A 15594-nucleotide genomic window follows, 5' to 3' on the forward strand; every position below is an offset into this window, starting at 1 on the left:
TCTCCATAATTGATAGGAGCCTGCTGAGCGCCTGTCGCTCTGCCACAGATGTCAAACTGTCCAGCTCCATGCCAACAATAGAGCCTGCCTTCCTCACCAGTTTGTCCAGGCGTGAGGCGTCTTTCTTCTTAATGTTGCCTCCCCAGCACACCACCGCGTAGAAGAGGGCGCTCGCCACAACCGACTGATAGAACATCTGCAGCATCTTATTGCAGATGTTGAAGGACGCCAGCCTTCTAAGAAAGTATAACCGGCTCTGTCCTTTCTTACATACAGCATCTATGGCCATCCTCTGATTGTTTTTTCTTTGCTTACATTTATTTTTGATTTGTGTGTGAATGCCTTTGGTAAAACAATTTTAGATTGCTGTCTAGCGCTCTTCAATTCATTGCAGCTGCTGCACTATCTGTTGACTGGCTGTCACTAACTCTTCTTCCCCCAGTGGTACGTCTGTCACACCGACTTCCTGAACAAGTCTCTAGAAGCCGCTTTTATCCAGTGTCACCTGGATGTTGAGACCCAGGAGTTTCTAAACAGAAGCAGAGAGAAGTCCACCTGGCTCCTCACTCAGATGTACCACTCCTTTATCTCCACTGTTTTCGGCCCCTTCATGTCCAGGACCAACATCAATGGGTGAGCCATATCTTCACTTTCTTTGTTATGAAGCAGGAGGTGTTTGGCTTTCTTTTTCTCCAAATAAGATGCCAGTGGAGGTTGATGCTCCTTAATGGTTTGTTAACTGCTTAGTTTTCTACACATAGGTTGCCTAGTGGTGCTGTAATTACTGCTGCTGCCTCACCGCTCCATCTTCTCCATATCTCATGGAATTTCTCTAGGAACCCCATTTTCCTTTCATACGCATTATGTTGATTGGCCTGTCATGAGTGAATGTGGATGTGTGAATTGATAAACTGGTACCCTGTCCAAGCTTGGTTCCTGCTTCATGTCTGATGCTGCTTCTTTGCAAGTTCAGAGAATAGAAGGATGGAATGTTTGCATATGCAGTATATGGGCGAAAATATGTGGACAACCCTCCGAATTACTGAGTTCAGGTGTCTCAGCCGCACCTACTGTACGTAAAGTCAAGCACATAGCCCTGCAATCTCCACTGACAGACATTGGCAGTAAAATGGGTCATACTGAAGACCTCGGTGATATTTAACACTAGAATTACCAGAGCCTACGAAAAAACTCATAGATCCGTCCCACCTTAAATCGCTTGGCACCTCTCCTTCAGCGTCTTTTGTCCTGTAAATGTGTCAATAAGCGGCAAGCAGCCTACTATCACATCCCCCCACCGCCGCACAGTTTTCTCAGCTCAAGTCTGTTTACCTGCGTGTCAGTTGCTTACAGTTGTATGGAGTGAGAAGTCAAGCAAAATGACACCTTTTATAAATAATATATCGTTATTTGGAACATATGCATTTCCTATTGGCAAGCTATTCCAGATTTGAGGTCTATAACAGCAGAAGTCCGCCTCCCCACTTCTTTTCAGTTTAGCTCTTGGAATTCTAAGCAGACCCTCATTTGAAAATCTAAGGTTACGATTTGGAGTGTAAGGTGTAAGACATTCCGAAATATAAGATGGAGCAGATGATTTTAAGGCTTTGTAAACCATAAGCAGAATTTTAAAATCAATTCTAAATGACACAGGTAACCAGTGTAGTGACGCTCAGACTGGGGTGATGTGCTCAGATTTTCCTTTCCCAGTTAAGATTCTAGCAGCTGCATTCTGCACTTGTTGCAATCGACTGATGTCTTTTTTTGGGTGGTCCTGAGAGGAGTGCGTTTCAGTAATCTAGCCAACTGAAACAGAAGCGTAAACTGATTTCTCAGCATCTTTCAATGATATAAGAGGTCTAACTTTTGCTGTATTTCTTAAGTGAAAAAATGCTGTCGTAGTGATCAGATTAATATGTGATTTAAAATTCAGGTCACAGTCAACAGTTACCCCTAACTTCTTTACCTCCGTCTTGACTTTTAATCCAAATGCATCAAGTTTATTTCTAACTAGCGACCTGACGCGCGCTACGCTGCGCGTTGGATGACCACTGTTGAAGGACTCCCTGTTTAAACACGGCTGCCAATCGTGAACTGGGTCCTTCATCGCACCGCATTTGATTTTTGCATGGGAAACAAAATTTCAAAACAAAACCCATGATTCATGAAGTGTGGGACGCAGACTAATCAGAAGGGGTTTCAGTTGCCTTTCGTTGTGCGGCAGAAAAGCGTCGTTGAGCTAATATGTGTGAATGCTGACTGTCCGTTTCTTGCGAGCGACTGGCACGCCTTTGCTTCGTGATGACGCTGTAATGTGTCCTCTCTCGCAGCAGCAGGTTCAGTTGCCTTTCGTTTCGGCATTGTTCCGTAAGGTCTCCTCCGTACAAGTGCACATGGGTATCTGAAGACGGAAAGGCATAGTGGGCCGGAAGGGAAATAGAAAATCGCGGCTTGAAACACACGAATTGGTGACCAGGGGAACCATCCGACTCAGACGCGGGGCTCGAAATACTCACATGCACAAAGGGGAAAGAATGGAGGGGGGTAAGCAGGAATTCTGAGAGGGGAAGGACTGGGGCTTTTCTACGGGGGCGGCTATACAGCCAAAAGGAACCCAGACACGGACACGGACACGGACGCCTCGCTGGGCTTTTATTATATAGATAGCCATTATTGCCAATCACCAAAAATTTTCAGTTTTCTCTTTAAAGGACATTAAAGGAAGACAGTCTCTTAAGAAAAAAGAGCCTGCTCTGCCCTTTCTTCTATAGTTCCTCTGTGTTACAAGAGCAATCCAACCTCTCACTGATGTGGACCCCCAAGTATTTGTAGGAGTGCGCTACCTCAACATCCTCTTTTTGAATAGTGACCGGACACAGAGGCTCTTTGGTGCGGTGAAAGTCAATAACCAGGTCTTTAGTTTTGCTGATGTTAAGATGCAGACCATTCTCTTTGTACCAAAAAACAAACTTCTCCATCTAACACCTACACTTATCAAAGCACCCCAGAATCATCTAAGAATTTCTGCAAGTAATACTTGACCTGGGGTTATATTTATACTTTTACAGAGTAAAGAGAGAAGGGGGCAGGCCAGGTCCTTCCGGTGCTCCATCAATATCGGAAACATGGTCCTCTAGTCTCACAAACTGCGGCACCTGACCTCCACAAATGCTCTTTTGGTCAAATGGACCCCGATGCACACCGACACACTCCAAAATCTTGTGGAAAGCCTTCTCGGAAGAATGGAGGCTGTCGCAGAGGGGCAAACTCCATATTAATGGCCATTATTGGTTTTGAAGTAGGACACCAAACAAGCTCATATATGTGTGAAGGCTGGATGTCCACAAACATTTTGGCCAAGTAATGTAAGTGTGGTTACTCTCCTGCTGTTTGACTCAAAATTAATCCGCGAGATTTCAGATAATTTCATACTTCACGTGGCTCATAAACTGCCTTTGAATCACGGCGACATGAGATAGCTTCACATCATATGACCCTGCACAGAGGCAGACATCATTTTGTCTCTCCAGCTCAAGCATTTGCCATGCAATACTCAGATTCACAAAATGTTGCCTTTTTATTTTATTCTGTGTTGTTGCTGTTTTTTTTTTTTTTAATTTTTGTGATAATTTTATCCAAGCTAACTTACAAAATCAGGATATGGAATTTAGTAACACTTTAGAGTCGGGGCTACTTAGGTGCACTTATTACTTTCTACCACTTTATGACGAGACCTTGCTTGGTGATGACAAGGCATATAATGGCTACCTGTACTTGATCGATTAGTCACTTATTGCTACATGACAAGACCTTTAGTGGTCTTAACAGCAACAATGACATTTATTTCTAGAGCACATTTTTATACAAATGATAGAGCTCAAAGTGCTTTACAGGATGATGAAAGAGGAAAAAGACAAAATATAAAAAATAAAATTAGGCAATACTAATTAACATAGAATAAAAGTAAGGTCCGATGGCCAGGGAGGACAGAAAAAGCAAAAAAAAAAAAACTCCAGACGGCTGGAGAAAAAAAATTTAAATCTGCAGGGGATCCGAGGCCACGAGACCACCCAGCCCCCTCTAGGCATGCTACCCAACGTAAATGACCTCAATCAGTCCTCATGGTATTCAGGCTTCACATGGAAGAACTTGATGATGACGGTCATGTGGACTTCTGGCGTTTAATCCATCAACGGAGGGACATCACGGTGCTTTGATTGGGTGGTGGTGGCGCAGATCGCCACCACAGAAAACCAGCAGAGAAAGTAGGGGTTAGGATGGATTTTGGATCCACCATGAATGATCATTCATCCATCCATTATCCAACACGCTATATCCTAACGCAGGGTCACGGGGGTCTGCTGGAGCCAATCCCAGCCAACACAGGGCACAAGGCAGGAACAAATCCCAGGCAGGGCGCCAGCCCACCACAGATCATGAATGATAATGATTATTACATGCATACAGTGATCCATCCTCGATCGCGGGGATTGCGTTCCAGAACCCCCCCACGAAAGGTGAAAATCCGCGAAGTAGAAACCATATGTTTATATGGTTATTTTTATATTGTCATGCTTGGGTCACAGATTTGCACAGAAACACAGGAGGTTGTAGAGAGACAGGAACGTTATTCAAGCACTGCAAACAAACATTTGTCTCTTTTTCAAAAGTTTAAACTGTGCTCCATGACAAGACAGAGATGACAGTTCCGTCTCACAATTAAAAGAATGCAAACATATCTTCCTCTTCAAAGGAGTGCGCATCAGGAGCACAGAATGTCAGAAAGAGAGAGAGAGAGAGAAAAGCAAACAATCAAACCGATAGATAGATAGACAGATACTTTATTAATCCCAAGGGGAAATTCACATACTCCAGCAGCAAATAGGTGCTGTTTGGGCTTTTAAGTATGCGAAGCACCGTGCGGGAAGCATATCGCGTAACAAAGTAACAAGTACGCCCAGCAAGCAAGGGAGCAATGTGAAGGTAGTCTTTCAGCATTTTTTGAGGAGCATCCGTATCCTCTAGGGCAGGGGTCCCCAACCCCCGGTCTGCGGCCCACTACCGGGCCGCAGCCGTCTGACAGCCAGGCCGCGAGAGAACTGCCGGCAACGGAGACTCGCTCAGACTTTTCAGAACGCTTGGCAGGTGGGACTTTGCAGTGGCGCAGACAGAGGAGAGAGACCGAGGTGAGAGACCTATTACAACAAAGTATTTTTATGGTCCCGACAGTTTCCCCATATGACACGAGTCTATAGAAATCGCGTTACTACGAAGTACATTCAGCAGATGCTTTCATTACAACGAAGTGACCTTGAAATGCTTGAACGAATCATCCACAGAGCAGTTAGATCTGTGGTCGCAGCTCAGTTGTTCACGTTTGCACAACGATCCCCAAACAGAAACATTGTAAAAAAAAATCTTTCTTCGAACTTTCCTCGTACTGTTTTTGCTGTTTTTGTTTTCTGTGGTTTTCAGTGATACCTTTCGCTTTTTGCTTGTCAACATTTGAAAAACATCCATTGGAATTTAACTCATTGTCACCCTCCTATAGAAACGGCAGACACGAAAAAACGATAGCAGTGTTAATGTTTGTGATGTGCAATCTGTAGGAATGGCAAATGCAAAGCATATGTCTTTGTTGTATGCAAAAAAAGAAGAAAAACCTTGGGTTGCAAACATATGCGAACTGCTTAATAACATAATAATAATAGAAATGTTATGTAAATTGTGTATAAAACTGTCCCCCCCAAAAACTGGTCCATGGAAAAATTTGCATCTAATAAAGTGGTCATTGGTGTCAAAAAGGTTGGGGACCACTGCCCTAGGGGTGTGAACAGCCCCCCTGCTTACAATATGTTTGAGGAGTTTTATTTAATACGTAATACATGCTCTGATTGGGTAGCTTCTCAGCCATCCACCAATAGCGTCCCTTGTATGAAATCAACTGGGCAAACCAACTGAGGAAGCATATACCAGAAATTAAAAGACCCATTGTCCACTGAAACCCACGAACCAGCGAAAAATCCGCGATATACATTTAAATATGCTTACATATAAAATCTGCGATAGAGTGAAGCCGCGAAAGTCGGAGCGCGATATAGCGAGGGATTACTGTATACAGAATGTCATGTAGCAATAAGTGACTAAAACATGTAATGGAGCAGGCCGGCCCCACTGCACCCATAATGTACTGTAAGGTGTTGCCATAATTACTTCTGTTCTCCTTTTTTCCAGTTGGAGTACAGTGAGTTGGAAACAACTGAACTGGCAACCCCTGTGGTTTAAAGTCCACTGCCCTAACCACCACACCACACTGCCACGCCACTTCTGAGAAAAACCATTAAACAAAGTCTTGGTCTTTTGGGAAAAACCAGAAAGCTACCCATTTGATTTCCACCCCACCAAGATACTTAAAGGCTGTGTAATGTAACCACTTCCTATATAATTCAGTTCAGTTAGCTCATGACCTCTGCATTTCCCAGTTATCGTCATTTGTTCCTCTTTTTCTAGTTCGCACAATTCCTCTCCTTTACGGTTATCTGAGAACATACACAAGGTCCAGTGGATTCAGACATTATTCAGGCCTTTTAACTTTTTCCACATTTTGACATCTTTTAGCCTTTTGCTAAAATCATTTAAATTACACACACACACACACACACCAGCCAACAGTCAATACCCCACAATGACAAAGCGAAAAGAGAATTTTAGAAATGTTTGCAGATTTGTTAAATATAAGCTGAAATTGCACATTGACACGAGCAGTCTGTTTCTTTTGGTCATCATTGAGATGTTTGTACACCTTGTTTGGAGTCCACTCATGGACACTTCAGCTGACTGGACCTGATTAAGAAAGACACCCACTTGTCTATGGAAGGTCCCACAGTAGAGCAAAAAAACAAACCTCAAGGTTGAAGGAATTGCCGGTAGAGCTTAGGGACAGGATTGTGTCGAGGCACGGATTCTGGGGAAGGCCACAAAAAGATGTCTGCAGCATTGAAGGTTCCCAAGAGCACTGTGACCTTCATAATGTTTAAATGGAAGGAGTTTTGAACATCCACAACTATTCCTCGAGCTGGTCAAACTGAGCAAGAGATAAAGAACCTGATGGTCAGTCTGGCTGCATTCTGGAGAGCCTGTATGGAGCTGGGAGAAAACATAAAACACGCCACCATTGGACTTGAGTGCAGTGGAACTGTGTACTCTGGAGTGATGAGCCATGCATGGCTATCTGGCAGTCTGATGGATGCATCTGGGTTTGGCGGATGCAAGGAGGACACTACATTCCTGGGCTACATAATGCCTGCTGTAATGCTTGGTAGAGGAGTGGTAATGGCAGGGTTTGGGCTAGGCCCCTACCATCTTAGACCAGGGGTCTCCAACACGTCACTCGCGAGCTACCCCTTTCCAAGTAGCTCGCCAATGGGTTAATGAATCCTACATAAATTTGAAAACTTGATTAGTCAAATTAGGGGTGGGCGATCTTTCCAACAAATCACATCACGATCTTTTTAACATAAAATCACGATCCACAATCTGAATTGCAGTCTGTCTTTTCAATGTGGCACACACTTGAGAGAATATCCGGACTCGAACTCATCAAAACCTAAGTAACATTTTATTTTAAATATCAAACAAAGTTGAACTCGATTGTACTCTTGTTCGCTAGCTAAACAGAGTTAAGGAACACACCCCGAAGCTGGCGTGCGAGTGTATGATAGTTCGCGATTTATTTGGGAGAATCCGGTGCAACACGCAGTGGGCCGAGGGCAGGGAGGGGGGCCCGCTGCAAACTATGATACATAGCGAAATGAGAGAAGTTGCAAAATCAACCAGAATGTTCAAGCAAATTATAGGGAAAAGAAAAAAAAACCCGATCTAAATCCGTTAAGTATTCTCTAATGAAAAGCGGACATATAGACAGAGACAGACATTGGATTTTATATATTAGTAAACCTTCAAAATAATGTGCAGTTAAAGCCTCAACAGTATTATCAGCATTTCTGGAGCTTAGTAGAGCGAGATAACTATAAGAATCTTCACCAAGCGGCTCTGAAAATGTCTGCTTTGTTTGGGTCTCCATACCTCTGTGAGTCTGACATGACTGTCATGAAATCAAAGTTCAGAACAAGACGGACAGACGGACATTTAAATGACTCCATAAGAGTGAACCTGAGGGGCTCCACTCCACCATACACCTCAGTGCCCGTCATCTGACGAACTCAAAAACACAACACACATACAACCGGACATGTGAATAAAGTGACACAGGGACATGTGACAAAATGACAAATGAAGAAGTCATATCTGTGGATTTGGAATTGCATTGTTTTGTTTTGATACCATGCATGTTTTAATTCAACAGTGTGAGATACGCTCGAAAACGCACACAGACATACAAAATACACTTGCAGGTGAACTCTATTTTTTTGTGATGTTTTAATGCAAAATGTGAGTTGTGGACACCAACATTTTGTAAATGTTCGGGCAAAACAAGCTTATTCGGTTTGTTTGGGTTGAAATAAGCTATGAGAATAAATGTTAGAAAACATGAGGAGCTCTCGGCCGTTTTCATTTTGTGAAAGGAGCTCTCAGGGGGGAAAAAAGGTTAGAGACCCCTGTCTTAGACAATTGTGGGCTTTCAGCTCTGTGGCAACAATTTATGGGATGGTCCTTTACTGTTCTAGTGTGATTGTGGCCATGTGCACAAAGCCAGGTCCATAAAGACATGGAGATCCTCGAGTGGCTTGCACAGACCCCCTGACCTCAATCCTACTGAACACCCTAGGGATGAATATGGAATGCTGATTGTGAGCCAGGTCTTCTCATCCACTATCCATTGCATACATAGAACTTTTATTTGTCCCCAGGGGAGGAAATCTGGCCTTTTTACAGAACTGCTTTTAATTAATAAATATGTGTGGAGATGGGAGAAACATTATAAGGACAACCATCACTGCACCACTCCACCGTTTTGGGCTTTATCACAAAGTGACCCGATGGTAGCCTCTCCTCAGTTCAAGACACACAGGGGTTCACATACTTTTTACTTTGACTGTAGGATACAATGCCCATTTCGCCTCTGGGTGTGACATTATGTTTTGGTCCATCCAACGCCACCAGGGTACACCTCAGCCTGTGCAGGAGCTCAGTGATGCCCTGGTCCAGATATGAGAGGAGATCCCTCCCAGGACACCATCCGTCGTCTCGTTAGGATGTTGTCAGGCCTGCATACAACCACGTGGGGGCCATAGCCTCATATAAACTACTGAGTACGATTTGGAGTTGCTGCAACAACATTTCGGCAAAATGGACTCTCCTGCCTGCCACATCATTTTTTCCACATTGATTTTCGGGGTGTCTTTGAATTCAGCCCTCTGTAGGTTGAGACTTCTCATTTCCATTAAACGATGTGCCATCCTTTCGTTCCTAACCCATCACCATATCGGGCCATATCAGTAGAGATAGCCAGCAGGCTTTTTATCCCCATTGAGATCTGATGTGTTTTCAAAGTGTTCCTTTTAATTTTTTTGAGCAGTTTATAAAAGAAATTCTAGATGTATAATTAACAAATATTCTGACTACGTTTTGAATCACCTCAGTGGTCCAGAAAACTCACAATATCTCATCTTAGCAAATTACAGGGAACCATAAAAAGATATTAAAGGAAATGACAAGCTATGAAAGAAAAATGTCTCTGAATTTCAACATACAAATTAATAGTTTTTAGAAAAATGTTTGTACCTGAAGATAATCTACAGGGTGGTCCACATCTAACTATGCAACTTTTCATGCAATGCAGTGCAATAATTGCATAGTTAGATCTGGACCACCCTATATTCAACTACATTAAGTTTAATGTAAGATGTGCAGCCACCCAGCTATGTTGTGTATGTTGTGTAGCTTCATACAATATGTGTCATGTGATCAGGTGAGTTCATGAGTTCAGTTCTAGAAAATTCATAGCATAGCCCTTAATGGAAACCATAGAAGATGTTATAACGTGAGTGCCATTATTAAGTTACAGGCCTTTCGTGTTTCTTAGGTTTATTTGAGTATTGTTAACACTCCTAAATGGTTGCAAAATATAAGTAACCGTCAACATCTGTATATAAACCTGCACAAACATTTTTAACCAGGTTATTACATTTCAGGACCAGACCTCATCGAGAAGTTTAGTTACCTTGGCAGTGACATTCATGTCTCTGGTGACTCTTCCTATGAAGTCTGTAGATGGATTGGGAGAGCATAGGGGGGGTCATGAGGTCGCTGGAAAGGAGTGTGTGGTGCCCCCGAATATCTATGCAAAAGGACGAAGGTCCAAGTCTTTAGAGTCCTGGAGCTTCCTGTCTTGCTATATGGTTGCGAGACAAGGATGCTATCCAGTGACCTGAGACGAAGGCTGGACTCCTTTGGTACTGTGTCTCTCCGGAAAAGCCTTGGGTCCCGCTGGTTTGACTTTGTATTGCTCATGGAGTCCTGAATGAGGCACATTACTGGCATTGTGAGGGAGCCTCAGTTATGGCACTACGCCCATGTGGCGCGTTACCCCAAGTGTGATCCAGCTTGTAGGATCCTCATTGTTGGGAACCAGAGTGGCTGGATCAGGCCAAGGGGTCTCCTTGGCTGCGGCAGATAAGAGGGTCATTTACAGAGGGTGGGACCGGACCACGTGTCTGCCTTGGGGGTTGCCAACCGGGATCCCAAGCTGTTTTGTCGTGTGGTGGGTGTGTCAACACACTGTACCAGTGCATGCTTCCCAACTTGACTTGACCTGACCAGAGCACTGAAACAACCCTGGAGAAGTTGGCATTTCATTGCAGGGCCTATCTACATACTGTATATGTCACTTCATAATTTTAAATTATTTGCATTATTTTCTTTACATTGTCTGTCAGAGCAGGCTTCTAGGAAGAGGATCCATGTTTGTCTTCTCTTCGGAGCAGTTCCGCCAGTTGCTGGGGGTGACTTCTGACTGGAGGACCAAAAGACTTCTAGACCTGGGAGCTGGAGATGGTGGTGTTACTCAGATCATGAGCCCCCACTTCGAGGAGATCTACACCACAGAAGTGTCTGCCACCATGAGGTGGCAGCTTCAGAAAAAACAGTACAAGTAGGAATGTTGGTGTGTCTTACTTTATTTAGTTGAAATGTGTAATATTGTTTTTTTTTTCCCCTCTTGAATATGTCACTGACATTACAGATACCATCGATCCACTTGTCGTGGCCTAGTACATTTGATTGGGTACCTTCCCATTTTTCATCAGTTCAGTATTTAATTGACCCTGACTTCAGTGAGGTACTCATTGGTAAAGAGCAATACACTTTTATTTATTTATTTGTTTTTATTTTTAACGTTTATTGTCCGTTCTCTCATTGGGTCCTGCCAATCTGCTGTGGCCTGATCATTTTCTTGTCTGATCAGGAGAACGAATGGAGAAGAATTATTTTTTTCTTCATTTCTCTCAACCCACTTGAAGAACAACACAGGAGCAATGAGGAAGGAAAAAACCGAGTCACACTTTGTAGCAGAGAAGTAAACTTGTCCACATGGGGAGAACTGGGTAGTGCCTCCCTTATGCTATGAAGGATTATACTGATTAAAGAGAAGCAGCAGCTTTCATTTCTGCCTGACTAGCTACATTTTTAGTACTTATAGAAAAGTTTTATAAGCACATTGGAAAAGGGAGCATTGTTTTATACTAAACATTAAACAAGTGAGTGTTAGGATTAAAAAGATTCATGTCTACATATTCTTTATTATTTTGTATGAGCTAGAAAACACCAGTATTCCATAAGCCACAGGACAGACATGCTAGAGAGCCGAAGGATGGACCCCCTTGCTTAGAAGGGGAATGTGAACTCTTTGGCTGTAAATAATGGTAGCAAGCAAGAATAGTCCTTGTCAACCAGATAAGATAGACAGAGCGGGGATTGACACCCCCTCAAGTGAGAATTATTGGTGGAATTAATTAGAGACAGTGGAATACCGTATATACTCACGTATGAGTCAGGTATTTAAACCTGAACAGTCGATCATAAAGTCAGACCCCGGCTTATACGCCCGTTCAAGAATGCGACCCTTACATTTTTTTTTTTTTTTTTTTTTTTTTTTACATCTTCTTACCTCCTCCAATCTCTCATCAGTTCTAGGCCCAGACTTAGCACCATTTATGAGAGAGGATTAATAGTTGGAGTGAGCCGTGTTAAGGGCATCCCTATATTTAAGTACCGTATATATTCGTGTATAAGTCGGGTCTTGAAACCTGAAAAATCGATCATAAAATCAGACCCCAACTTACACACCCGTTCAAAAAATACGACACTTTTTTTTTTTTTTTTTTTTTTTTACATCTTCTTACCTCCTCCAATCTCTCATCAGTTTCTCAGACGCATCGAATTTTGTTGCCACAGCACAGTTACCTAATTTCATTCGCTACTTCATCCATCCATCCATCCATTATCCAACCCGCTGATTCCGAACACAGGGTCACGGGGGTCTGCTGGAGCCAATCCCAGCCAACACAGGGCACAAGGCAGGAACCAATCCCGGGCAGGGTGCCAACCCACCGCAGGACACACACAAACACACACACACACTAGGGCCAATGTAGAATCGCCAATCCACCTAACCTGCATGTCTTTGGACTGTGGGAGGAAACCGGAGCGCCCGGAGGAAACCCACGCAGACACGGGGAGAACATGCAAACTCCACGCAGGGAGGACCCGGGAAGCGAACCCAGGTCCCCAGGTCTCCCAACTGCGAGGCAGCAGCGCTACCCACTGCGCCACCGTGCTGCCCTCGCTACTTCAACGACGTTTAATTTAAAACCAGCTTCATATTTTCTTCTGATCGGACGTTCCATCGTAGATAAGGGATGCTCTTGCGATAAAGGTGTATGAGGGTGTGAGATACACAAAACAGTGCAAATGTCGCTTCAGAATAGTTCGGGTATTACCGTGTGGTCACGTAGGCACAATACAGTGCATCCGGAAAGTATTCACAGCGCATCACTTTTTCCACATTTTGTTAATTTACAGCCTTATTCCAAAATGGATTAAATTCATTTTTTTCCTCAGAATTCTACACACAACACCCCATAATGACAACGTGAAAAAAGTTTACTTGAGATTTTTGCAAATTTATTCAAAATAAAAAAACTGAGAAAGAACATGTACATAAGTATTCACAGCCTTTGCCATGAAGCTCAAAATTGAGCTCAGGTGCATCCTGTTTCCCCTGATCATCCTTGAGATGTTTCTGCAGCTTCATTGGAGTCCACCTGTGGTAAATTCAGTTGATTGGACATGATTTGGAAAGGCACACACCTGTCTATAGAAGGTCCCACAGTTGACAGTTCATGTCAGAGCACAAACCAAGCATGAAGTCAAAGGAATTGTCTGTAGACCTCCGAGACAGGATTGTCTCGAGGCACATATCTGGGGAAGGTTACAGAAAAATTTCTGCTGCTTTGAAGGTCCCAATGAGCACAGTGGCCTCCATCATCCGTAAGTGTAAGACGTTCGAAACCACCAGGACTCTTCCTAGAGCTGGCCGGCCATCTAAACTGAGTGATTGGGGGAGAAGGGCCTTAGTCAGGGAGGTGACCAAGAACCCGATGGTCACTCTGTCAGAGCTCCAGAGGTCCTCTGTGGAGAGAGGAGAACCTTCCAGAAGGACAACCGTCTCTGCAGCAATCCACCAATCAGGCCTGTATGGTAGAGTGGCCAGACGGAAGCCACTCCTTAGTACAAGGCACATGGCAGCCCGCCTGGAGTTTGCCAAAAGACACCTGAAGGACTCTCAGACCATGAGAAAGAAAATTCTCTGGTCTGATGAGACAAAGATTGAACTCTTTGGTGTGAATGCCAGGCGTCACGTTTGGAGTAAACCTGGCACCATCCCTACAGTGAAGCATGGTGGTGGCAGCATCATGCTGTGGGGATGTTTTTCAGTGGCAGGGACTGGGAGACTAGTCAGGATAAAGGGAAAGATGACTGCAGCAATGTACAGAGACATCCTGGATGAAAACCTGCTCCAGAGCGCTCTTGACGTCAGACTGGGGCGACGGTTCATCTTTCAGCAGGACAACGACCCTAAGCACACAGCCAAGATATCAAAGGAGTGGCTTCAGGACAACTCTGTGAATGTCCTTGAGTGGCCCAGCCAGAGCCCAGACTTGAATCCGATTGAACATCTCTGGAGAGATCTTAAAATGGCTGTGCACCGACGCTTCCCATCCAACCTGATGGAGCTTGAGAGGTGCTGCAAAGAGGAATGGGCGACACTGGCCAAGGAGAGGTGTGCCAAGCTTGTGGCATCATATTCAACAAGACTTGAGGCTGGAATTGCTGCCAAAGGTGCATCGACAAAGTATTGAGCAAAGGCTGTGAATACTTATGGACATGGGATTTCTCAGTTTTTTTTTTTTATTTTTAATAAATTTGCGAAAACCTCAAACTTTTTTTCACGTTGTCATTATGGGGTGTTGTGTGTAGAATTCTGAGGAAAAAAATGAATTTAATCCCTTTTGGAATAAGGCTGTAACATAACAAAATGTGGAAAAAGTGATGCGCTGTGAATACTTTCCGGATGCACTGTATATAGATTAAAAAAGGCCGTGTGCTCCATGGTTACTCTCTCAGGTGGGCGTTAGCATATAGTAATCTCTTGGACCAATAGCGTGAGTTTTCCGCATTCGACTTATACGGCCGACATTATAAAATACCAGAACTTGTATGGTAAAAATCAAGTCCCGACTTATCCGTGAGTATATACGGTAATTGGAGTCCGATGAGGAAGAATTATAGCTTAAATGATCAGGATTGTAATAAATGTAACGGATACTTATGGCTGGACGCTTATTGTTCCATCTGAGTGGAGTCTGTATGCACCATACAATAAAGCCTGATTCTGCTGCCTGTTCTGAGACTCCGAGTGCCTTCATTTGGGCAAAGGGTGCCTGTGCCCATCTGCTTCAACATACACTAGCGGACATTACTTCCCTACCGACTTGGCTACTTAGCAAACTGTCAAAGTAAACTGTAGGCTTCTAGTTTGGCCACACCTGCCACTTTAGGCATTAAGGAGAAAAAGAAGAGAAAAACTCACTCGCTTGACCAATCGAGCTACCAAGAGATATCGGAAGTTAATGCTTCTTGACCACTGGGCCAGTTTAACTAAGGGTAGTTGTAAAAAAATTTGAAACAAACTGTTGTAGAAACAGACATGGTGTTTAGCTTTTATCTTTTTTGGAATATTTGTAGACCTCCGTTGGGTTTCTCCAGCAGTTTGATCTATGCATATTATTCTTGTTGTTTTTATTCAGGGTGTTGGAAATAGACGAATGGCAGAAGGCTGGCTTCAAGTACGATGTGATCAGCTGCCTGAACCTCCTTGATCGATGTGAACAGCCCGTCACTCTGTTGAATGACATCCGCAGAGCTCTGGAGCCCACCAGAGGCAGGGTGATTTTAGCTACAGTACTGCCCTTTCATGCCTCTGTGGAAGAAGGTATGTAATGGGCCCACTACCTCCCCAATGCACACCCACGTCATGGTGCTGTCTTTTACTAAATGGCCATTGAGCTGTTT

The 15594-nt window shown here is 43.7% G+C and overlaps 1 protein-coding gene across 1 annotated transcript in view; it reads left to right on the forward strand.

Moving 5' to 3' along the window:
• The window catches only part of mettl9 (methyltransferase like 9), a 52392-nt gene that overhangs the window by 14261 nt on the left and 22537 nt on the right, over positions 1–15594 (forward strand). Inside the window, exons 3-5 of the mRNA XM_028814190.2 lie at positions 443–633; positions 10904–11113; positions 15330–15514. Coding sequence (XP_028670023.1) covers positions 443–633; positions 10904–11113; positions 15330–15514 — 586 coding nt within the window. The remainder of the gene's footprint in view (positions 1–442; positions 634–10903; positions 11114–15329; positions 15515–15594) is intronic.

The sequence above is a fragment of the Erpetoichthys calabaricus genome, chromosome 11, assembly GCF_900747795.2.
Source record: "Erpetoichthys calabaricus chromosome 11, fErpCal1.3, whole genome shotgun sequence".
Lineage (NCBI taxonomy): Eukaryota > Metazoa > Chordata > Cladistia > Polypteriformes > Polypteridae > Erpetoichthys > Erpetoichthys calabaricus.